This window comes from Gnatocerus cornutus, chromosome 1, assembly GCF_029298725.1.
Source record: "Gnatocerus cornutus isolate USDA-ARS CGAHR chromosome 1, icGnaCorn1.1, whole genome shotgun sequence".
Classification (NCBI taxonomy): Eukaryota; Metazoa; Arthropoda; class Insecta; order Coleoptera; family Tenebrionidae; genus Gnatocerus; species Gnatocerus cornutus.
In genome coordinates this window covers 16,412,327-16,438,584 of record NC_142233.1, presented here as the reverse complement: position 1 = coordinate 16,438,584, position 26,258 = coordinate 16,412,327, and the positions used below count along the sequence as shown (strand labels likewise).

Below are 26,258 nucleotides of genomic sequence, written 5' to 3'. Positions count from 1 at the left end.
TCAAAGTGGGCACTCGCACCTAAAGGGACTGTACGCCATCTTGATACCCAGAAAATTTTATGTAAAATTGGCAAATGTCAAATTCTGGAGAGGACAGTGACGGCAACTTTGTCATCTCAAAATTTCCAAACGTAATCATCATGATTGCAACTTTAAATGGGAAATTAACTGTCAAAGTTGACACTACTTGCAACTTAAACCGACTATACGTAACTTTGATGCAAAGGAATTTATGTGTCAAAATTTGGGGGAAAACATGATGCCAACCATGTTATCTTAAATTTTTTTAAATTTATTCGTCAAGATTCCAACCTTGAATAAAAAATAACTGTCAAAGTGGACACTCGCAACCTAAACCGACTGAACGTAACTTTGATGCACAGCAGTTTTCATGTCAAAACTGACAAATGTCAAAATCTGGGGGAAAACATGTAGCCAACTATGTTAAAATTTTGGTATTTAATTCATCAAGAATCCAATCTTAAATAAAAAAAATTACTGTCAAAGTGGACACTAACAGCCTAAACGGACTACGCAATCTTGATACCTAGAAAATTTTATGTTAAACAGGCAAATGTCAAATTCTGGGACACAATGATGCCAACTTTCTCATCTCAAAATTTCCAAGCTGATTCATGAAGATTGCGACTTTCAAAAAACATATATTGTGTGCCAGATGTCTAAGGGCCAAATTGTATATCAGATACTTATTTCACTGTACTTACGTGTCCTGTCAAACTCCTAATCTTTGTTATTGTGCTTAGTATTGCCGTATAATAAATTATTTAAAAAATTACCATTTCGAATTTACTAATGGAACCGTGCGTTTCGAACCAAGGGCACCCATTGTCATCGTGTAATTCGCTCCTGGTGCTAATGTCGCAATCGCGGTGGTGTGTGAATTGGGTTTAAGGGGACAAAAGACGATGTAATGTGTCAAAATTCCAACCTTAAATAAAAAAATGACTGTCAAAGTGGGCACTCGCACCTAAAGGGACTGTACGCCATCTTGATACCCAGAAAATTTTATGTAAAATTGGCAAATGTCAAATTCTGGAGAGGACAGTGACGCCAACTTTGTCATCTCAAAATTCCCAAAGGTAATCATCATGATTGCAACTTTAAATGGAAAAATAACTGTCAAAGTTGACACTACTTGCAACTTTAACCGATTCTACGTAACTTTGATGCAAAGGAATTTATGTGTCAAAATTTGGGGGAAAACATGATGCCAACCATGTTATCTTAAAATTTTGTAAATTTATTCGTCAAGATTCCAACCTTGAATAAAAAATAACTGTCAAAGTGGACACTCGCAACCTAAACTTACTGCGCATCTTGATATCCAGAAAATTTTATGTCAAAATGGCAAATGTCAAATTCTGGGGGATAATGATAACAACTTTGTTCTCTCAAAAGTTCCAAAGGTGATTTATCAAGATTGCAACTTTAAATAAAAAAAATAACTGTCAAAGTGAACACTTGCAACCTAAACCGACTGAATGTAACTTTGATGCATAGCAATTTTCATGTCAAAACTGACAAATGTCAAAATCTGGGGGAAAACATGATGCCAACTTTGTCATCTCAACATTTCCAACGCTAATTGATCAAGATTGCAATTTTAAATAGAAAAATAACTGTCAAAGTGGACACTACTTGCAACCTAAACCGACTCTACGTAACTTTGATGCAAAAGACTTTTTTTGTCCAAATTGACAAATGTTCAAATCTGGGGGAAAACATGTTGCCAACCATATTATCTTAAAATTTCGTAAATTTATTCGTCAAGATTCCAACCTTAAATAAACTGTCAAAGTGACACTTTCAACCAAAATGGACTACGCATGATACCCAGAAATTTTTATGACAAAATGGCAATTGTCAAATTCTGGGGGATAATGATGCCAACTTTGTTCTTTCTAAAGTTCCAAAGACAATTTATCAAGATTGCAACTTTAAATAAAAAAATTACTATCGAAGTGAACACTTACCGACTGTGCGTAACTTTGATGCACGGCAATTTTCATGGCAAAATTGTCAAATGTCAAAATCTGAGGAAAACATGATGCCAACTTTGTCATCTCAACATTTCCAACGCTAATTTATCAAGATCGCAACTTTAAATAGAAAAATAACTGTCAGTACTTGCAACCTAAACCGACTCTACGTAACTTTGATGCAAAAGACTTTTTTTGTCCAAATTGACAAATATTAAAATCTGGGGAAAACATGATGCCAACTATGTTATCTTAAAATTTCCAAAATTTATTCGTCAAGATTGCAACCTTAAATAAAAAAAATAACTGTCAAAGTGGACACTCGCAACCTAAACTTACTACACATCTTGATACCTAGAAAATTTTATGTCAAAATGACAAATGTCAAATTCTGAGGGATAAAGATGCCAACTTTGTTCTTTCTAAAGTTCCAAAGACAATTTATCAAGATTGCAACTTTAAATAAAAAAATTAACTGTCAAAAGAGCATTTGCAACCTAAACCGACTGTGCGTAACTTTGATGCACGGCAATTTTCATGGCAAAGTTGTCAAATGTCAAAAATCTGGCGGAAAACATGATGCCAACTATGTTATCTTAAAGTTTCGAAGTTATGTTAATTGATCAAGATTCCAACCTTCATTAAAAAAAAACTGTCAAAGTGGACACTTGCAACTTAAATCGACTGTGCGCACCTTGGTACCCCGAAAATTGTATGCCAAATTGGCAACTGTCCAATTATGGGGGCTAATGATGCCAACTTTGTCCTCTCACAATTTGCAAAGGTAATTTATCAAGATTGCAACTTTAAATATAAAAATAACTGTCAAAGTGAACATTTGCAACCTAAAACGACTATACGCAACTTTGATGCGCAGGATTTTTTATGTCAAAATTGGCAAATGTCAAAATCTGGGGGAAAACATGATGCCAACCATGTTATCTTAAAATTTCGTAAATTTATCTGTCAAGATTCCAACCTTAAATAAAAAAAATAACCGTCAAAGTGACACTCGCAACCTAAATGGACTACGCATATTGATACCCAGAAAATTTTATGTCAAAATGTCAAATGTCAAATTCTGGGGGATAATGATGCCAACTTTGTTCTCTCAAAAGTTCCAAAGGTAATTTATCAAGATTGCAACTTTAAATAAAAAAATTAACTGTCAAAGTGAACACTTGCAACCTAAACCGACTGTACGTAACGTTGATGCACAGTAATTTTCATGTTAAAATTGACAAATGTCAAATTCTGGGAGAAAACATGATGCCAACCTTGTCATCTTAAAATTTCGCAAGTTAATTAATCAAGATTCCAATCTTAAATAAAAAAATTACTGTCAAAGTGGACACTTGCAACCTAAACGGATCGTACGCAATCTTGACACCTTGACAATTTTATGTCGAACTGACAAATGTCAAATTCTGGGGACAAAGATGCCAACTTTCTCATTTCAAAATTTCCAAAGCCGATTCATCAAGATTGCAACGTTAAATATAAAAATAACTGTCAAAGTGGACACTTGCAACCGAAACCTATTGAACGTAATTTTGATGCACAGCAATTTTCATGCCAAAATTGACAAATGTCAAAATCTTGAAAGGAACATGATGCCAACCATGTTATCTTAAAATTTCGAATGTTAATTTATCAAGATACCAACCTTACATACAAAAATGACTGTCAAAGTGGACATTCGCAACCTAACGTGACTGTACGCAATCTTGTACCCAGAAAATTTAATGTCAAAATCTGGGGGACATTGATACCAACATTGTCGTCACAAAATTTCCAAAGCTAATTCTGGACTTTTGATTGGTCGTGGTGGCGGCCTCCTAAATACAAACTTACTTTTTCAGACTGAATTCTCGAAAATTGTGTTTTACGTTTTCTATGTCTTTTTTTCACCAACAAAACGCCAAAAATTCAAAAATGGACAAAGATTGGAAATTCATTGCGCCCATTTTTAGGCAACCAACATTACACCTCTGATAGTACAAATTTGCGCCACTAGATGGCCCTAGTTTACACAGATTTAAATGTCAAACTAACTTATTAGTCAGTCATATCTAGGAGGCCGTGTCTTTTCTAAAGCACGTTTTGCATGACTATCCTAGTTCTAGTTGTCATAAACTATAGTATAATGACGGGACGAGTCAACGCGTCAAAGCATTACTGCTGCACGCAGCAGCAACTTGCGTAAAATTCTTTCCTCTTAAAATCCGCAATCTGCGCTCTGTTGAAGCGTAAAGACACTTCACCAATAGGAAAACAGCAGGACTGTTATGACTCGTCGTTGCGAACACACGATAGACAAAAGACGGGTAAAAATCCAGTTTTGATTGAATGTTTTTATTTAACCTTCACCTTCGAAAGAGCGTTTTACAAATAACAAAATTCGAACGAAACGACTTTTAGTCTAGTTTGTCTGTGAAAGCAAGGCGTATTATAAAAGAAGCATCTCAAAGAATTGGCGTTGTAGTGATTATTGTCACCCTTTCATTGACTTAAAAATCCAACTAAGTCTACACGAATTCCAAAAAGACATTTGAAACGCGAACAATGTAGCAGTTACATGTAAACATTTAAAAAGAATGAAAGTTACACCTCTTAACATAAAAATAAATATTAAGTTACAACAATAACAATATATTTTTAACTTTATCGAACAATAATTAGTGACTAGATAGGAAAGTTTCAAAGTGGAATTTTACACAATTTAAAACTTGATTTTGTGTAACTTATCTAAACTGCCATCTAACCCTATATATATCACTACGTTTCATTCCAATAAAATCTCCGTATTGCTAAAAATAGAAAGTAAACCGGACAATTGCACGAGTTCCTCCCAGCGCACCCTTAAATCTACCACAGCGACTCGAACTGCAGATTCGAGAATCCCGGATTCTTCCTCATCTCCCAGTACTTCCCGTTGTACTCCCACGTGTCGTCCTTCTGGTTGGAGAACCACCGCGGCTCGTACGCCACCCGCAACTCCTCGCGCCGCTTCCTCCTGTCTCGCTGCGCGCTCTCCAACTGCGACTTGAGCGTCTCGGCGGTGTTGAGGTCGCCTTCCTCCAGCGCCCGCTGGTCGGGGCGCAGCCGCGTGTCCGTGGGCGGCAGCAAGTGCCCGTCGGGCCCCAGCTCGTTCAGCTCGATGGCGAAGCGGGTGAAGCCGTAGTACCGCTCTGAGTTGGGGGGCAGATTGCCGGCGCGCCAGATGCAACGCGCTGAAGGCGGCACGCCGCAGTACAGCGATTCTGACCACTTGCCGAAGAGGCGGTGGATTGTCTTCCCCGACTCGTCCATCACCGCCCCCACGACCTAAACAGAGCCAAAACAAAAAGGTTAGGTGCTTTTTTTCATTCAAACAATGGATGGATGTGTTGAATAAGTATAATTAATTAATTAAAATATCACTTATGTAATTATGGACCGGTTTACCGGTTTTAATTGATGAATTAAATTAATCTTTCAAATTTTAGTTATTAAATATTAAATTTTAATGCAAAAAATATGAAATTTGGAGGTTTTGCTACTTAAAAGGTTACAAGTAACGTTGCTAAATTAGAAAAAATTACAACAAAAAATACAAATTTTAGAAAATTTTATTTCAGAGCAAATTGATTTTTTCAAAATTTTTGATTATTTATGTAACTCAGCCAATTTCAGGAGCTTATTAAAAGCAATATGATTATTAACGACGCCAAATAATATAATTTTAGAACAAGCACTAAAAATTTTAGAAATTTTTATTGTTGAAACGACGTCAAAATCCCCATATTTCTCTTAAATTCTTTAACTCCAAGAATTTTAATGCAAAAAGTATGAAATTTGGAGGTTTTGCTACTTAAAAGGTTACAAGTAACGTTGCTGAATTAGAAAAATTTAGAACAAAAAATACAAATTTTAGAAAATTTTATTTCAGAGCAAATTGAATTTTTCAAAATTTTTGATTAATTATGTAATTCAGCCAATTTTAGTGCGAGAAGAATAAAATGTCAGGAGTTTATTAAAAGCAATATGATTATTAACGACGCCAAATTATACAATTTTAGAACAAGAACTAAAAATTTTAGAAATTTTTATTGTCAAAACGACGTCAAAATCCCCATATTTCTCTTAAATTCCTTAACTCCAAGAATTTTAATGCAAAAAATATGAAATTTGGAGGTTTTGCTACTTAAAAGGTTACAAGTAACGTTGCTGAATTTGAAAAATTTAGAACAAAAAACACAAATTTCAGAAAATTTTATTTCAGAGCAAATTGAATTTTTCAAAATTTTTGATTAATTATGTAACTCAGCCAATTTTAGTGCGAGAAGAATAAAATGTCAGGAGTTTATTAAAAGCAACATGATTATTAACGACGCCAAATTATACAATTTTAGAACAAGAACTAAAAATTTTAGAAATTTTTATTGTTAAAACGACGTCAAAATCCCCATATTTCTCTTAAATTCCTTAACTCCAAGAATTTTAATGCAAAAAATATGAAATTTGGAGGTTTTGCTACTTAAAAGGTTACAAGTAACGTTGCTGAATTAGAAAAATTTAGAACAAAAAACACAAATTTTAGAAAAATTTTTTTCAGAGCAAATTGAATTTTTTAAAATTTTTGATTAATTATGTAACTCAGCCGATTTTAGTGCTAGAAGAATAAAATTTCAGGAGCTTATTAAAAGCAATATGATTATTAACGACGCCAAATTATACAATTTTAGAACAAGAACTAAAAATTTTAGAAATTTTTATTGTTGAAACGACGTCAAAATCCCCATATTTCTCTTAAATTCCTTAACTCCAAGAATTTTAATGCAAAAAATATGAAATCTGGAGGTTTTGCTACTTAAAAAGTTCCAAGTAAAGTTGCTAAATTAGAAAAATTTAGAACAAAAAACACACATTTTAGAAAATTTTATTTTAGAGCAAATTGAATTTTTCAAATTTCTGATTAATTATGTAACTCAGCCGATTTTAGTGCTAGAAGAATAAAATTTTAGGAAGTTATTAAAAGCAATATGCTCATTAATGATACTAAATTACATAATTTTCAAGGACTTCAAAATCCATATTCCGCTTAAATTCCTTAACTCCAAGAATTTTAATGCAAAAAGTATGAAATCTGGAGGTTTTGCTACTTAAAAGGTTCCAAGTAACGTTGCTGAATTTGAAAAATTTAGAACAAAAAATACAAATTTTAGAAAATTTTATTTCAGAGCAAATTGATTTTTTCAAAATTTTTGATTAATTATGTAACTCAGCCGATTTTAGTGCTAGAAGAATAAAATTTCAGGAGCTTATTAAAAGCAATATGATTATTAACAACGCCAAATTATATAATTTTAGAACAAGAACTAAAAATTTTAGAAATTTTTTTGCTGGAAGGACTTCAAAATCCATATTCCTCTTAAATTCCTTAACTCCAAGAATTTTAATGCAAAAAATATGAAATCTGGAGGTTTTGCTACTTAAAAGGTTGCAAGTAACGTTGCTGAATTAGAAAAATTTAGAACAAAAAACACAAATTTTAGAAAAATTTTTTTCAGAGCAAATTGAATTTTTTAAAATTTTTGATTAATTATGTAACTCAGCCGATTTTAGTGCTAGAAGAATAAAATTTCAGGAGCTTATTAAAAGCAATATGATTATTAACGACGCCAAATTATACAATTTTAGAACAAGAACTAAAAATTTTAGAAATTTTTATTGTTGAAACGACGTCAAAATCCCCATATTTCTCTTAAATTCCTTAACTCCAAGAATTTTAATGCAAAAAATATGAAATCTGGAGGTTTTGCTACTTAAAAGGTTGCAAGTAACGTTGCTGAATTAGAAAAATTTAGAACAAAAAACACAAATTTTAGAAAAATTTTTTTCAGAGCAAATTGAATTTTTTAAAATTTTTGATTAATTATGTAACTCAGCCGATTTTAGTGCTAGAAGAATAAAATTTCAGGAGCTTATTAAAAGCAATATGATTATTAACGACGCCAAATTATACAATTTTAGAACAAGAACTAAAAATTTTAGAAATTTTTATTGTTGAAACGACGTCAAAATCCCCATATTTCTCTTAAATTCCTTAACTCCAAGAATTTTAATGCAAAAAATATGAAATTTGGAGGTTTTGCTACTTAAAAGGTTCCAAGTAACGTTGCTGAATTAGAAAAATTTAGAAAAAAAAACACAAATTTTAGAAAATTTTATTTCAGAGCAAATTGAATTTTCCAAAATTTTTGAGTAATTATGTTTCCATTTTTTAAGCGTGCTTTGGAATGGTGACATTTCAAATTTATGTGGATCTTTTATAAACAAGTTTGGTGGTCTAATAAAAACAAAAAATTCTCAAAAATGTGCAAACTTATTTTTTTTTGAAAATTGAAAAATATTTTTACAAAAATAAAGGTAATACGTTATTAGAAATAATTACTAACAAAGATATATTAAAATTAACCCAAATTCAGTAACTTCTAGTATAGATTATCCAACCTTAAAAAAACTCCCACAAATTTCGTTCTTGTGACACCAAAAATGTCGAAATTAAAGAGCGTTCAAGTTTTTTTTTGTATTTTTTTTAGCTGCTCGAAATGAAAATGTCTACAAATTCTCCTTTCCGCTCTAAATTATTGTAATCGGCACTGTAAATAAGACAGTCAGAAGTGAAATAAAAGGATCATAAAAAATTGGTAACATTTTTTCGGTCTTAAAACGAAAATTCCTAAAAATTCGACTTTTTGATCTAACTTTTTGAAAATTAGTGATATTACTAATACAAACAAAGGAAACAAAATGCATAAATTTCGTTTCTGTCGCACCAAAATAACGAAATAACAATGTTGAAAAAATTGACATTTTCACAGTTGTCCAAATAAAAATTCCTGAATATTTTCCTTTTTGGTCAAAATTTTTCTAAATCGGTACTCTTAACAAGATAGTCAAGATTTATAAACTCCACAAATTTGGTTATAGTGGCATTAAAAATGAAGAACTTACAGGCCGTTAAAAATTTTTGGTCACATTTTTTTTGGTCAAAAAACCAAAATTTTTCTTGCTCCTTGAAATCAAAATTTCTAAAAATTCTTATTTTCGGTCTAAGTTTTTCTAAATCGACACTCTTAATAAGGCAGTTGAGAGTGATAATCTCCACAAATGTGGTTAAAATCGCATAAAACAAAGAAATTACAGGATCTTAAAAAAAACTGGTGACATTTTTTCGGTTTTAAAACGAAAATTCCTAAAAATTCGACTTTTTGATCTAACTTTTTGAAAATTAGTGATATTACTAATACAAACAAAAGAAACAACATGCATAAATTTCGTTCCTGTCGCACAAAAAATAACGAAATTTCAGTGCTGAAAAAATTGACATTTTCAGTTGTCCAAATAAAAATTCCTAAATATTCTCCTTTTTGGTCAAAATTTTTCTAAATCGGTACTCTTAATAAGATAGTGAAGATTTATAAACTCCACAAATTTGGTTATAGTGGCATTAAAAATGGAGAACTATCAGGTTGTTAAAAAATTTTGGTCAAAAAACAATTTTTTTTTTGCTCCTCGAAATCAAAATTTGTAAGAATTCTCTTTTACGGTCTAAATTTTTCTAAATCGACACTCTTAATAAGGCAGTCGAGAGAAATAATCTCCACAAATGTGGTTAAAATCGCATAAAAAATAAAGAAATTACAGGATTTTAAAAAAACTGGTGACATTTTTTCGGTTTTAAAACGAAAATTCCTAAAAATTCGACTTTTTGATGTAAATTTTTGAAAATTAGTAATATTACTAATACAAACAACATAAATTTCGTTCCTGTCGCAGTAAAAATAACGAAATAACAATGTTGAAAAAATTGACATTTTCACAGTTGTCCAAATAAAAATTCCTAAATATTTTCCTTTTTGGTCAAAATTTTTCTAAATCGGTACTCTTAACAAGATAGTCAAGATTTATAAACTCCACAAATTTGGTTATAGTGGCATTAAAAATGAAGAACTTACAGGCCGTTAAAAGTTTTGATCACATTTTTTTGGTCAAAAGTCAAAAAAATTTCTTTGCTCCTCGAAATCAAAATTTCTAAAAAATCTATTTTTCGGTCTAAATTTTTATAAATCGACACTCTTAATAAGGCAGTCGAGAGTGATAATCTCCACAAATGTGGTTAAAATCGCATAAAACAAAGAAATTACAGGATCTTAAAAAAACTGGTGGCATTTTTTCGGTTTTAAAACGAAAATTCCTAAAAATTCGACTTTTTGATCTAATTTTTTGAAAATTAGTGATATTACTAATACAAACAAAAGAAACAACATGCATAAATTTCGTTCCTGTCGCAGTAAAAATAACGAAATTACAATGTTGAAAAAATTGACATTTTCAAAGTTGTCCAAATAAAAATTCCTAAATATTTTCCTTTTTGGTCAAAATTTTTCTAAATCGGTACTCTTAATAAGACAGTCAAGACTTACAAACTCCACAAATTTGGTTATAGTGGCATTAAAAATGGAGAACTATCAGGTTGTTAAAAAATTTTGGTCAAAAAACAAATTTTTTTTTTGCTCCTCGAAATCAAAATTTCTAAAAATTCTCTTTTACGGTCTAAATTTTTCTAAATCGACACTCTTAATAAGGCAGTCGAGAGAAATAATCTCCACAAATGTGGTTAAAATCGCATAAAACAAAGAAATTACAGGATCTTAAAAAAAACTGGTGACATTTTTTCGGTTTTAAAACGAAAATTCCTAAAAATTCGACTTTTTGATGTAAATTTTTGAAAATTAGTGATATTACTAATACAAACAAAAGAAACAACATGCATAAATTTCGTTCCTGTCGCAGTAAAAATAACGAAATTTCAGTGTAGAAAAAATTGACATTTTCATGGTTGTCCAAATAAAAATTTCTAAATATTCTCCTTTTTGGTCAAAATTGATCTAAATCGGTATTCTTAATAAGACAGTCAAGACTTATAAACTCCACAAATTTGGTTATAGTGGTATTAAAAATGAAGAACTTACAGGTTGTTAAAAATTTTTGGTCACATTTTTTTAGTAAAAAAGCTTCTTAAAATCAAAAAAAATATTTTTTTCGGCCTAAATTTTTCTAAATCGACACTCTTGTTTTTCATCTAATAGGGATTATTTTTCTATGTCTTAAAGAAGATGTAAAGAGTAATAAAAAACATTATTTAACTCATTTTTCACAAAAATTGGAGATAGACCCTTATGCCTCTGAGGTACCGAATTATATCTGGACGTTTACAATCTAGCCTAAGGCGTATCAATGGTGATTGACAGCTGCCAGAAGCTGTTGGATTCTAAAGGTCATATTTTGGGGGGTGAGTTACCTCGTGCCTCTTCGCCGACCAGTAGCTCGCCTTGTTGAAGGTGAGCTTGCAGGTGATCCTCCCGTTGGAGATGCGTAGTTCGCCGTACTGGTCCACCCACCTCTGGCCGCTGAAGAGGTTGTGCACGCACGTCGTGACTTTATTCCACGTGTACAAATCCCCCGTTCGGGGCAACAGCACGTGCACGCACCCCAAGGGTTGGAACTCCATGCTCTTCCCCCAGAACTTCGTCTTGACCCTCGCGTCCTGCCAAAACGTGAAGTTGTTGCTCTTGGCGTAACACGTGCTGATCGGGGGATGGTGGGACACTTGCTCCGCCAAGAACTTGAAGCCTTTGTCCTCGCGGATGCACTCGTACGTCTCCCCCAGGAGGGGGTTGAAGGGTTTGTTTCCGGCGCGCGTCAGCGTGCTGGCGTAGGCGGAGACGGCGAAGGCGGCGATCTCGATCATCCGCTCGTAGGGGTCGTCCAGGGTGGCGGCTTTGTCGAGGAGTTCGGAGTATTCGAGCTCTTCGCACAGCCTCTGGAGGACGTTGAGGGGTTCGTTTAGGGCCACCGGCATGCTGATCTGGGAGAGGTCTTTGCCGATGTTTCTGCTGAGGAGGTTCCAGAGGGAGAGGCCTTCGGTGATGGGGCGGGGCGCGGGGAGGACCGTACGGCGACCGGTTAGGCCCTGCGAACCTGGAAAGTGCCGTGATTAACAGCGGTCGCACCCTAAAATGCAATGTAAACTCAAAAATGGTTTGGTCTAGAAAACTGAGTTTTAGAATACCACTTTTGACTGATTTGGCTGAATTTTTTTTATCTTTTTCTACTCTATAAAAAAGGTTCTCTGAATTTTTTTCAATTTTTTGTTCCTAACCCACAAAAAGTTATGAATTTTTCCAAAAAATAGTTTTTATATTTTTAAATAGCTATAACTTTTTCAAAAATTTACTTATTGGGACTTTTTTTTTCAAAATGTTTGTACTAGAATGTACTTTTCAGAAAAAATACAAAAAAAAATTAAGATAATAAATTTAATACAATTTTTGCCTTTTTATGAGAAAAAACGTTATTTTCCCGAAGTTCGTCATTTTTTATTTTTTCTCAAAAAAAAAACTTCTTAATTCTGCGATCATTCCGCATATCCCAGAGTAGGCCTAATTTTTTTCTACTTCTTTTATTCAATTGAGATTTTTCTTTTAATTATTATTATTATTAAGTTGACAAAAACTAAATATTCAGAAATTTTTATTTATAGAACGACCTCAAAATGCACAAATTACTCTAAAATTCCTTAACACCGACAATTTTAATGTAAAAATATGAAATTTGGAGATTTTGCTACCTAAAAGGTTCCAAGTAACTGCTAAATTTGAAAAATTTAGAACAAAAAACACAAATTTTAGAATTTTTTTTTTGGAGCAAACTGAATTTTTAGAATTTTTCATTTCATTATGTAACGCAGCCGATTTTGGTGCTAGAAGAATAAAATTTTAAGAAGTTATTAAAAGCAATATGCTCATTGACGATACCAAATTACATAATTTTAGAACAAAAACTAAAAATTTTAGAAATTTGTATTTTTAGAACGACCTCAAAATGCACATATTCCTCTTAAATTCCTTAACTCCAAGAATTTTTATGCAAAAAATATGAAATTTGGAGGTTTTGCTACTTAAAAGGTTCCAAGTAACGTTGCTAAATTAGAAAAATTTTGAACAAAAAACACAAATTTTAGAAAATTGTATTTCAGAGCGAATTAAATTTTTCAAAATTATTGATTAATTATGTAACTCAGCCGATTTTAGTGCTAGAAGAATAAAATTTCAGGAGGTTATTAAAAGCAATATGATTATTAACGACGCCAAATTATATAATTTTAGAACAAGAACTAAAAATTTTTGAAATTTTTATTTTTAGAACGTCCTCAAAATGGACATATTTCTCTTAAATTCCTTAACTCCCAAAAATTTTAATGAAAAAAATATGAAATTTGGAGGTTTTGCTACTTAAAAGGTTCCAAGTAACGTTGCTAAATTCGAAAAATGTAGAGCTAAAAACACAAATTTTAGAAAATTGTATTTCAAAAAAAATTTAATTTTTCAAAATTTTGGATTATTATGTAACTCAGCCGATTTTAGTGCTAGAAGAATAAAATTTCAGGAGATTATTAAAAGCAATATGATTATTAACGACGCCAAATTATATAATTTTAGAACAAGAACTAAAAATTTTAGAAATTTTTATTTTTAGAACGTCCTCAAAATGGACATATTTCTCTTAAATTCTTTAACTCCCAAGAATTTTAATGCAAAAAATATGAAATTTGGAGGATTTGCTACTTAAAAGGTTCCAAGTAACGTTGCTAAATTAGAAAAATTTAGAACGAAAAACACAAATTGTAGAAAATTTTATTTCAGAGCAAATTGAATTTTTTTAAATTTTTTATTAATTATGTAACTCAGCCGATTTTAGTGCTAGAAGAATAAAATTTCAGGAGGTTATTAAAAGCAATATGATTATTAACGACGCCAAATTATATAATTTTAGAACAAAACTAACAATTTTTGAAATTTTTATTTTTAGAACGTCCTCAAAATGGACATATTTCTCTTAAATTCCTTAACTTCAAGAATTTTAATGCAAAAAATATGAAATTTGGAGGTTTTGCTACTTAAAAGGTTCCAAGAAACGTTGCTAAATTCGAAAAATTTAGAGCTAAAAACACAAATTTTAGAAAATTGTATTTCAGAGAAAATTTAATTTTTCAAAATTTTTGATTATTATGTAACTCAGACGATTTTAATGCTAAAAGAATAAAATTTTAGGAAGGTATTAAAAGCAATGTGATTATTAACGACTCCAGCTTATATAATTTTAGAACAAGAACTAAAAATTTTAGAAATTTTTATGTTTAGAACGTCCTCAAAATGCACATATTTCTCTTAAATTCCTTAACTTCAAGAATTTTAATGCAAAAAATATGAAATTTGGAGGTTTTGCTACTTAAAAGGTTCCAAGAAACGTTGCTAAATTCGAAAAATTTAGAGCTAAAAACACAAATTTTAGAAAATTGTATTTCAGAGAAAATTTAATTTTTCAAAATTTTTGATTATTATGTAACTCAGCCGATTTTAATGCTAAAAGAATAAAATTTTAGGAAGGTATTAAAAGCAATATGATTATTAACGACTCCAGCTTATATAATTTTAGAACAAGAACTAAAAATTTTAGAAATTTTTATGTTTAGAACGTCCTCAAAATGCACATATTTCTCTTAAATTCCTTAACTCCAAGAATTTTAATGCAAAAAATATGAAATTTGAAAGTTTTGCTACTTAAAAGGTTCCAAGTAACGTTGCTAAAATCGAAAAATTTAGAGCTAAAAACACAAATTTTAGAAAATTGTCTTTCAGAGGAAATTTAATTTTTCAAAATGTTTGATTAATTATGTAACTCAACCGATTTTAGTGCTAGAAGAATAAAATTTCAGAAGGTTATTAAAAGCAATATGATTATTAACGACGCCAAATTATATAATTTTAGAACAAGAACTAAAAATTTTAGAAATTTTTATTTTTAGAACGTCCTCAAAATGGACATATTTCTCTTAAATTCCTTAACTCCCAAGAATTTTAATGCAAAAACTATGAAATTTGGAGGTTTTGCTACTTAAAAGGTTCCAAGTAACGTTGCTAAATTAGAAAAATTTAGAACGAAAAACACAAATTGTAGAAAATTTTATTTCAGAGCAAATTGAATTTTTCAAAATTTTTGATTTATTATGTAACTCAACCGATTTTAGTGCTAGAAGAATAAAATTCCAGGAGGTTATTAAAAGCAATATGATTATTAACGACGCCAAATTATATAATTTTAGAACAAGAACTAAAAATTTTAGAAATTTTTATTTTTAGAACGTCCTCAAAATGGACATATTTCTTTTAAATTCCTTAACTCCCAAGAATTTTAATGCAAAAAATATGAAATTTGGAGGTTTTGCTACTTAAAAGGTTCCAAGTAACGTTGCTAAATTAGAAAAATTTAGAACAAAAACACAAATTTTAGAAAATTGTATTTCAGAGCAAATTAAATTTTTCAAAATTTTTGATTTATGTAACTCAGCCGATTTTAGTGCTAGAAGAATAAAATTTCAGGAGGTTATTAAAAGCAATATGATTATTAACGACGCCAAATTAAATAATTTTAGAACAAGAACTAAAAATTTTAGAATTTTTTTATTTTTGGAATGACCTTAAAATCCACATTTTAGAGCAAATTGTGCATTTGGAGGTTTTATAACTAAAAATTTCTAAAATTTCTAGTTTTTGTTAACTTAAAAGTAAAAACAGAAAAAAAATCAATAGAATAAAAAAATAAAAAAAATAATCGACCCAATTAATTAATTGAAGTTTTGTTTTTGAGAAAATAAAATAAAAAATAAAAAAAGGCGAACTTCGAGAAAATACCGTTTTTTTATCAAAATAAGGCGAAAATTTTATTAAATTTATTATCTTAATTTTTTTTGTATTTTTTTCTGAAAAGTACATTTCAATACAAACATTTTGAAAAAAAAGTCCCAATAAGTTAATTTTTAAAAAAGTATAGCCATTTAAAAATATAAAAACCATTTTTTGAAAAAATTCATAACTTTTTTTGGGTTAGGAACAAAAAATTGAAAAAAATTCTGAGAACTGTTTTTCATATGGTGAAAAAAAAGAAGAAAAACTTTCAGCCAAATCAAAAAAGGTCGCGGTCAAAAGTGGTCGATATTCAGTTTTATCATTTTAGAGCAAAAAATCAAATACAGTGAAGTGACAAATGCACTGAAAACCCAAGTTTTTAATTTTTTTTTTGCTAAAAACTGAAACAACCATTTGCTTGAAAAAAATGTTAATGGAAAGTCAAAAGACAGTAGTTTAAGGTAAAAATAAAACATAAAAAAAAACGATTCTAAAGTACTTTAAAAAAATTGTAAACTGGCTAAATTTTGCATACGCTCATAGTAAAGAAAGCTCTAGACGCTGACGAAAAATGTGTTTTTTATCACGGTTTGTTTGGCGTCGCGACGCCTAAGAAGTATAATTTTTATCGATTTTTGAGTTTTTGCAGAAATATTCGCGAATCCAAATTTTTTTCAAAATTTTTAATACAATTTGTATTAAATCTAAAATGCCAACTGAGATATTTTTAACAGATTTATATTAAAAAAAAATTAAATTAGGGGTTGATTTTACAAAGCCTCACAGTTGGCTAAAATTACATTTTTAAGACGTCGCGACGCCAAAACTATCAGTGTTAAAAAACAAATTCTTGCTTCAGCTTCTAGAGCTTTGTCATCTTTTAAAGACGATTTTGGCGGTGTACAGGACACCAGGTCTATCAAGCCCCCCAGGGGTACCAACCTGCCAAATCCAGCGAGTTACTGACTGTGTTCAACTCGGCGCCGATGTCCGACTCGGAGCTGATGCTGCCTTCGCCGCTGGAGAGCGACCCCGCCTCCGAACTGCTCTCAGAGCGCGTGCGCACCTCGGACTCCTCCTCTTGGATCTCGGGGTCCTCGATGTCCGACGCCGCCTTCTCCGTCGGCAAGTCTTCGGCGTCGAAGAACTCGGTCGCGCTCACGCACGAGGAACTGTAGCTCAACGAGGCGTTATAGGGGCGGTGCTAACGAAAATCGGTTAATCGGGGAGGAGACGTGGGGGAGGAGACTTACGTTTTCGGGGAGGTGCTCGAGGGAGGAGAGGTCCGCCACGTCGGAGGCCTCGTGGATGCGCAACAGGCGGCTTTTCAGTTCGGTGTTTTGTTGAAGAACTTGATTTAGGTTGTTTCGGAGGTTTACTATGTTTTGATTGACGTTGATGGGGCCTTCGAGTTCGAGGGCGGATTTCAGTCGGTCGCGTTCAGTGCTTAGGCCGAAGGATAGGGTCTTAATACCGTCGACAACTGGAAGGGGCACAGTGTTAGACGTGAGGGCTATAAAATTTGGAAAATTTCAATTTTGAGTTTTGAATTATTGATTATTGGTCCAAAACTCTGAAATTTTGCAAATTTTAAAATAATGATGACGTTTCATTGTTCTAGCGCTAGTATCTAGATAGGTATAAATTCACCAAATTTCAGGGTTTTATTAGTAAAATTGTCCAACTTATGGTGTATAATCAAAAATTTTGACTTTTTCGCTCATCCTAAAAGATACAATTTTTACTTTTTGTGCTAAAATTTTGTAATTTGGCACACTAAATACGCATCTTGAAAAGACCAAGTCCACCAAATTTCACTGTTCTAGCGTTCAAATTGTGCGACTTACGACAGATAATCGAAAATTTTCCCTCATTCTAAAAGACAAAAAAATTCAAAAAAATTTATTTTTTTGTGCTAAAATTTCGTAATTTGGTACACTAAATAAATATCACGAAGAGAACAATTCCACCAAATTTCGCTAATTTAGGGTTAAAGTTGCCAGAGTTACAGCGTATATATATAAAATAAAGATTCTAATTTTTTTATTTTTGTCCTAAATTTTTAATTTTGTATACTAAGTTCGCATTTAAAAACGAAAAAGTCCACCAAATTTCACTGTTTTAGCGTCAAAATTGCCCGACTTCTGGCCGATAATTGAAATTTTAAATTTTTCGCTTATTCTAGAAAACAAAGCTTCTAAAATTCTTAATTTTTGTGCAAAAATTTTGTAATTTGGTACACTAAATACGCATCTAGAATGGACCAAGTCCACATAGTTTCACTGATTTAGCGTCAAAATTGACCGACTTACGATGGATAATGAAAAATTTTGACTTTTTCGCTCATCCTAGAAAATAAATATTCTAAAATTTTAACTTTTTGTTCTAAAATTTTGTAATTTAGTACATTAAGTACACATCTTAAAAGGAACAAGTCTACCAAATTTCACTGTTTTAGCGTCAAAACTGCTCGACTTACAGTGGATAATCAAAAATTTTGAGTTTTTCGCTCATCCTAGAAAATAAAGATTCCAAATTTTTACTTTTGATGCTACAATTTTGTAATTTAGTACTCTAAATACGCATCATCTAGAAAGGACCAAGTCTACAAAATTTCACCCTTTTAGCGTCAAAATTGACCGAATTACCACAGAAAATCGAAAATTTTGACTTTTTCGCTCATTCTAGAAAATAAAGGTTGCAAAATTTTTACTTATAGTGCAAGAATTTTTTAATTTAGCACAATCAATACGCATCTAGGAAGGATTAAGTCAACCAAATTTCACTGTTTTAGCTGCAAAATTGCCCGACTTACGTCGAATAATCAAAAATTTCGAAATTTTCGCTCATTCTAAAACTCAATTTTGTACTTTTTTTCTAAAATTTTATAATTTGGTACATTAAATATGCATCTAAAAAGGGACAAGACCACCAAATTTTATTGTTTTAGCGTCAAAAATGACAGACTTACGGCGGATAATCGAAAATTTTGACTTTTTCGCTCATCCAAGATTCCAAAATTTTTACTTTTCGTTCTAAAAATTCGTAATTTGGTCGACTAGGTACACATCTAAATAGGAACAAGTCTACCAAATGTCACTGTTTTACCGTCAAAATTGTCTGACTTACGGCGGATAGTTAAATATTTTAACTTTTTCGCTCATCCTAGAAAATAAAGATTCCAAAATTGTTAATTTTCGTGCTAAAATTCTGTAATTTGGCGCACTAAATACGCATCTAGGAAAGGACAATTCCACGAAATTTGACTATTTTCGGGTCAAAAGTGCCCGACTTACGGCGGAAAATCAAAAATTTTGACTTTTTCGCTCATCCTAGAAAATTAAAGTTCCAAAATTTTTACTTTGAGTGCTAAAATTTTGTAATTTGGTACACTAAATAAGCATCATCTAGAAAGACCAAGTCTACAAAATTTCACTCTTTTAGTGTCAAAACTGACCGAATTACCACAGAAAAGCGAAAATTTTGACTTTTTCGCCCATCCGAGAAAATAAAGGTTCCAAAATGTTTACTTTTAGTGCTACAATTTTTTAATTTAGCACAATAAATACGCATCTAGGAAGGATTAAGTCCATCAAAGTTCACTGTTTTAGCATCAAAAATGCCTGACTTACGCCGAATAATAAAAAAATTTCGAAATTGTCGCTCATTCTAAAACTCAATATCCCAAATTTTGCCTTTTTCGCATATCCTAGAAAACAAAGATTCCAAAATTTTTACTTTTTGTGCAAAAAAATATGTAATTTAGCGCACTTAATACGCATCTAGGACAAAACAAAACAAAACACAAGACACAAAACTTCTCTGCTTTAGCATCAAAATTGACCAAATTACGGCGGAAAATAGAAAATTTTGACTTTTTCGCTCATCCGAGAAAATAAAGGTTCCAAAATTTTTACTTTTAGTGCCAAAATTTCGTAATTTTTCACCCGAAACACGCATGTAGGAAGGACCACGTCCACCATATTTCACAGTTTTAGCGTCAAAATTACCCGACTTACGGCGGATAATCAAAAATTTTGACTTTTTCGCTTATCCTTAAAAACAAAGATTCCAAAATTTTTATTTCTTCTTCTAAAATTGTGGAATTTAGCACACTAAATACGCATTTAGGGAGGACCAAGTCCACCAAATTTCACTGTTCTACTGTCAAAATTGTACGATTTAATACGAAAAATCGAAAATTTTGACTTTTTCGCTCATCCGAGAAAATAAAGGTACCAAAATTTTTACTTTTAGTGGTAAAATTTCGTAATTTTTCACCCGAAACACGCATCTAGAAAGGACCAAGTCCACCATATTTCAGTTTTAGCGTCAAAATTACCCGACTTACGGCGGATAAACAAAAATTTTGACTTTTTCGCTTATCCTTAAAAACAAAGATTCCAAAACTTTTATTTTTTGTCATAAAATTGTGGAATTTGGCACACTAAATACACATCTAGAGAGGACCAAGTCCGCCAAATTTCATTCTTCTAGTGTCAAAATCGTACGATCTAATACGAAAAATAGAAAATTTTGACTTTTTCGACAAGTTTTGAAAATAAAAATTCGAAATTTCCAAAGTTTCTAATAAAATTTGTCGGTCGTGAACATAACAAAGCGATCAAATTTCATTGCATTCAAACTTTCAGATTGTCAAAGAATATTTTGGATTTTGACTTCGCCAAAAATCGAAAATTCCAAGCCAACTTCATACCTGTCCTAGCCAGCGAGAGAAAATCCTCCCGCATCTGATTCTCCGTCGACAAGGAAATCACATCCACATTACTAAGACTATCCGCAGCGGGCACACTCGCATTAATAGGCACCGGCAGACTGGCCACCACATTGCCCCCAAACTGCGGCGACGTCGACAGCACCGAGAAGGAGTTCGCCGACAGCGGAGAAGTGTTATCCGTATCCGTGCCAGTCGTCGACGACTTATTCGCGCTGCTGAACTGAATAGTCAAATCGACGCTCCCTCCCTTGGAGCTCTTCTTCTTCTTCAGCCCGAATTTCCTCCTGTCCTTCTTGATATTCGGCGACAGCGCCTCCGGCACCAACTCCGTCCCCAAGATGGCGCTCGCCTCGATCTGCTTCAACAGCCGCGCCAACTTCGCGACGTTCTGCTCCAGCGAGTTGGTGTCCCTCTGGAACTGCTCCACGGAGGTCAGCGACTCCTGGAGCCACAGGTTGAGGCGGCCGGAGGCCGGCGGGGGTTGGAGGCCGCGGGTGAGACTGCCGTCGCGGCTGACGATCTCCGGCGTGCGGGGGATGCTGTGGAGGACGTCGGCGGGCTTGAAGAGGGCGCCGACGTTGGTGCCGAAGGTGAGGATGTGCTGTCTGAAGAGGCGGTGCACGGTCAGTTGTTGCACCCAGCTGTGGAAGGTGTCGTCGCTTTTGGCTTTCAAGTGGTAGATGAACTCTTCGGCGTCTATATCTATGCGTCTTCTTTTCGCTTTTGTGGTGATCACAGACAAGCCTATATCGACGGAACCGTGGATTTTGCCCTTGGTTATCTCGCTGGGGCCTTTTCCGTACACGAGGATTCCTCGCTCTATCACAAAGTAGCGCTGAAAAAGAGCTTTTTGTGAAGAAATCTAAGACGATTTCAAAATAAATCCAAAAAAAAATAGAAAACAAGAAAAAACACTCAAAATACTAAAATTTTCACTCTTCATTATAAAATTCTTCATAAAAAACATACAGCTTATAAAATTTTATCAAAAAATTTTGGTACAAATGAAAAAATTCCAAAATTCTCACTTTTTGTTCAAAAATTCTGAAATTTAACACATCCGATAGAGATCCTTACAGTAGTAAATTCACAATAAATTTCATTGATTTAGCATTAAAATGAGCAAACTTATAGCATTAAATAGAAAATTTTGGATTTTGAAATCGCCCGACAAATAAAAGAACTTTAAAATTTTTAGTTTTTGTTCCAAAATTTTAATATTTAACACATCCAATAAAGATTTCCAAAGCAGCAACTCCACCAAATTTTGTTGTTTTTGCATTAAAACTAGCAGACTTATGGAATGTAATAGAAAATTTTGGATTTTTAAATTGTCTAACAAATAAAAAAAATCCCAAATTTTAATTTTTTGTTCTAAAATTCTGGAATTGAATACTCTGGATAAGGAATCTTCACTTTAAGTAATAAATGCACTAAAGTTCATAGAAATACCGTTAAAAATGGCGAACTTTTAACATTTAATAAAAAAATTTGGACTTCGAGATCGCCCGACAAATCAAAAAATTCCAAAATTTTTAATTTTACACTTTACACATACAATAAAGAGCCCTAAAGTAGTAAATCCACCAAGTTTCCTTACTTTTGGGTTAAAACTAGCAGACTTATAAAATGTAATAGAAAATTTTGGATTTTGGGTTCGTCCAACAAATAAAAAAATTCCAAAATTAAATACTCGTGATAAGGAATCCTTGAGTAATAAATCCACCAAATTTCGTTGATTTAAATGTTAAAATTACCGAATTTATAACATTTCATAGAAAATTTTGAATTTTGAGGTCGCTCGACAAATAAAAATTTCCAAAATTTTCACTTTTCGTTCTAAAATTCTAAAATTAAATACTCAGCATAAAGAGTCCTTGAATAATAAATCCACCAAATTTCATTGATTTACCGTCAAAATTGCCGAATTAATAATATTTCATAGAAAAATTTAGAATTCCAGGTCGCCCGACAAATAAAAAATTCCACAATTTTTACTTTTTGTTGTAAAATTCTGTAATTAAATAATCGGGATAAGGAATCTGTAAGTAATAAATCCCTCAAATTTCATTGATTTAGCATAAAAAATTACGAATTTATGACATTTATTAAAAAGAAAATAGAGTTAATTGATTGCGACGTCACTCGACATATAAAAAATTCCAAAATTTCCAATTTTTGATAAAAAATTCTGAAATTTTATACATCCAATAAAAACTCCTCAAGTGTTAAATCCACCAAATTTCGTTAATTTTGGGTAAAAATGTATTAAAAATTATAGATTTTGATTTTTCAAAAATTTCACATTTTGTTCTAAAATTCTGAAATTTAACACATCCGACAAAAACCCCCAAAATAATAAAAGCACCAAATTTCGTTACCATTGGGCTAAAACTAACGGACTTATAGTACCTAAGTAACTGAAAAAATTTTGAGCTCTTTCTACAAATTCAAAATTCCAAAATTTTTAATTAAATTAAATTAAAAACAACGAATTTATATAGAAAATATATATTTATATGTTTTATAGAATTTATATATTTTAAAAGTTCCGTAATTTTCAGTTTTTGTTCTAAAATTTTGAAATTTAACACACCTGCTGAAACTTTCTGAAATTATAAATCTACAAAAAGGTATTACTTTGGGATTAAAACCAGCCGAATTGTAGAATTTAATAAAAAACTTTTGAGAAATTCTCAACTCGCGCTCGACATAAAATAAAAAATTTCAAAATTTTTAATTCTTGACCGAAAATTCTGAAATTTAGTAAGGCCGAAAAATACATCCAAAGTAAGATATCCACCCAATTTCATTGCTTTAGCCTTAAAAATAGCGGACTTTTATAGAAAATTTTGGACTTTGACGCCATTTTCTAAATAAACAAATTCAAAATTATTATTTGTTATTGTAATATTCCGAAATTTAATCCACTTTATGGAGGCTTTCGAAGTTATAAATCCACCAAACTGCATTTATTTTGCGTTAAAATTAACGGATTTACAGCTTTTAATAGGAAACTTATTTGAATTTTGAGGTCTATCTACAAATAAAAAAAATCTAAAATGGTGAATTTTGAGTTTAAAGTCCTGAAATTTAATACACCCAATAAAGATTCCTAAAAGAGTAGATTCACCAAATTTCGTTACTTTTGCGCCAAAATTAGCCGACTTATAAAATGTAATAAAAAATTTTGGATTTTAGGCTCGACCAACAAATAAAAAATTCCAAATTTTTTCTTTTTGTTCTAAAATTCTAAAATTAAATACTCGAGATAACGAATCCTTGAATAATAAATCCACCGAATTTCATTTTTTTACCGTTAAAATTGGCGAATTTATAACATTTAATAAAAAAAATTATATTTTGAGGTCGCCTAACAAATAAAAAATTCCAAAATAACCAATTTTTGAAGGATAATTTTCAAATTTTACACATCCAATAAAGACCCCCAAAGTAGTAAATCCACCAAGTTTCGTCACTTTTGCGTTAAAACTGTCGAACTTATAAAATGTAGTATAAAATTTTGGATTTTGAGCTCGTCCAACAAATAAAAAATTCCAAAATTTTTCTTTTTTTTTTCTAAAATTTTGAAAATAAATACTTGGGATAAATAATCCTTGAGCAATAACTCCACCAAATTTCATTGATTTACCGTTAAAATTGGCGAATTTATGGCATTTACTAGACAATATTGGATTTTGAGGTCGCCCAACAAATAAAAAATTCCACAATTTTCACTTTTTGTTCAAAAAATTTGAAACTCATCCAATAAAGTAATAAATTGACCAAATTTCATTACTTTTGTGTTAAAACTAGTGAAATCATAAAATACAATAGAAAATTTTGGATTTTAAGCATGTCCGACAAAAAAAATTCCAAAATTTTTACTTATTGTTCGAAAATTCTGAAAATTGGCACACTTGATAAAAACCTTCAGTGTAATAATTGCACCAAATTTCATAGCTTTTCGTCAAAATAGCAGACTTGAAATCGGACACACTCCATAAAGACCTATAAAAAAATTAATCCACCAAATTTTATGGGAGTACCGTTAAAATTTTACACCTCCGATTTTAATAGGAAATTAATTTGATTTCCCGAGATTTTCGATAATAAAAAAATGCCATAAAATCTAGAGAATTAAATAAAAAACGTAAAAAAACACGCAGGCCTTGACGTAGACCCGCAAGTCGGCGGCCCTAAAAAACAACAGAATTTCGCAAAAAACGCCATTCATGGTTACCAAGTGAGTAGAACCAAAAACCCCAGAAATCTTCGAGGTCGTTCTTCGAAACTGTAATCAATACCCCCGAAATTAGGTTTTTGGAGCAAACCATTCCGTCCCAATTTTTCCCAGCGCCAAATTCCAAAACAACCCAATCGATCTTCCATTGGGATTTCACCCCCAACGATACGAAAATAATAATGTCAAAGTTATCCCGATGCACCCTCAAATATCGACTTAATCCCCCGAATTATGCCAACACGGTTATTTATTCGTACCCGCCAATAAACGTATCGATTGTGCTGCACGCAATAATTAAATTCCGCTGTTAGATAACGTCCTGTTGTACAATTCTTTGTCATTAGTTCTTATCTTTTTATTCATACACCTGTAAATTACGTTGGCAATATGAGTCAACTTGGTGCAATAAATTCCATCGAACAGGTGCATAAACAGGATAATTTATTCGGGACGTTTCTATTTAACGAATTTTATAGGGACTCTCGCGCGTCCGTTCTTCTGCTCCGATGACCCAAAAATATTCTCTCTGTACTCGTGCTGCTTACATATTGAAGTTATTTCACGCCAGTTTGCTCCTCCTCTAACAAAACAAACGAAAAAACAACGCGCTGGGATTTAGACATGTCAAAAAACAGGGCTGCCAACGTATGGAAATCGCACGGCCTCCCACTCGCTCGGTTTTCTTCTGTCCCTTCAATTATGAAATGTGGCTCGATTTAATGAATAAATTATTATTTTCTTCCTCCTTCCAACCACTCGACAGTGAGTCTAGCAATTACCGCACGAATAATTAATGTGGAGGTCACAGGTTCGAAACGTCACTCGGTTAAAAATAGGCAAAAGTATGCATGGGAGATAAGGGAGGGTGTTAAAAGGGAAAACGGAAACTAATTTTAAATTGTAATGGTCGATTTATTGGAATTATTGATGGGGCGGGAAATGTGGGAAAATGGGGCGTAATTTGATGGGGATCTGGTGGGCTTTGTATTCATTTTAAAATTTTGGGATTCTTTGGTGTGCATTTTAAACATTTTTTTGATCAAATTTTTTAAACTTTTGCATTTAAGTTAAATGCCAATCAGAGTATGTATAAATTTCAAAATGAAAAATGAAAATTTTGAAAAGTTTTATTTGTCGGGAACTTCAAAATCCAAAATTTTTGCTTAAATGCTATAAATTCGCTTTTATGGATTTATCACGAAAGGATTCCTGATTTCAAGTATTCAATCTTAAATTTTGGAATTTTGAATTTGTAGCAAGAGCTCAAAATTTATTTGGGTACTATAAGTCTGCTAGTTTTAGCCCAATAGTAACTAAATTTGGTGCTTTTATTACTTTGAGGGTCTTTATCGGATGTGTTAAATTTCAGAAATCTAGAACAAAATGTGAAATTTTTGAAAATTTGTATTTGTTGGACGAGCTCAAAAACTAAAATTTTTATTACATTTTATAAGTTTGCTACTTTAAACACAAAATTA

The 26,258-nt window shown here is 31.9% G+C and overlaps 1 protein-coding gene across 3 annotated transcripts in view; it reads right to left on the bottom strand.

Moving 5' to 3' along the window:
• Window positions 1–4,339: 4,339 nt before the first annotated feature.
• The window catches only part of LOC148180555 (oxysterol-binding protein-related protein 3-like), a 40,455-nt gene continuing 18,536 nt past the window's right edge, over window positions 4,340–26,258 (bottom strand). For all 3 annotated transcript variants that reach the window (XM_088032137.1, XM_088032120.1, XM_088032128.1), the window contains exons 3-7: window positions 20,514–21,369; window positions 17,050–17,279; window positions 16,739–17,000; window positions 11,350–12,029; window positions 4,340–5,327 (exon numbers count right to left, since the gene is read on the bottom strand). In XM_088032137.1, coding sequence (XP_087888263.1) covers window positions 4,869–5,327; window positions 11,350–12,029; window positions 16,739–17,000; window positions 17,050–17,279; window positions 20,514–21,369 — 2,487 coding nt within the window. In that variant the 3' untranslated portion in view covers window positions 4,340–4,868. The remainder of the gene's footprint in view (window positions 5,328–11,349; window positions 12,030–16,738; window positions 17,001–17,049; window positions 17,280–20,513; window positions 21,370–26,258) is intronic.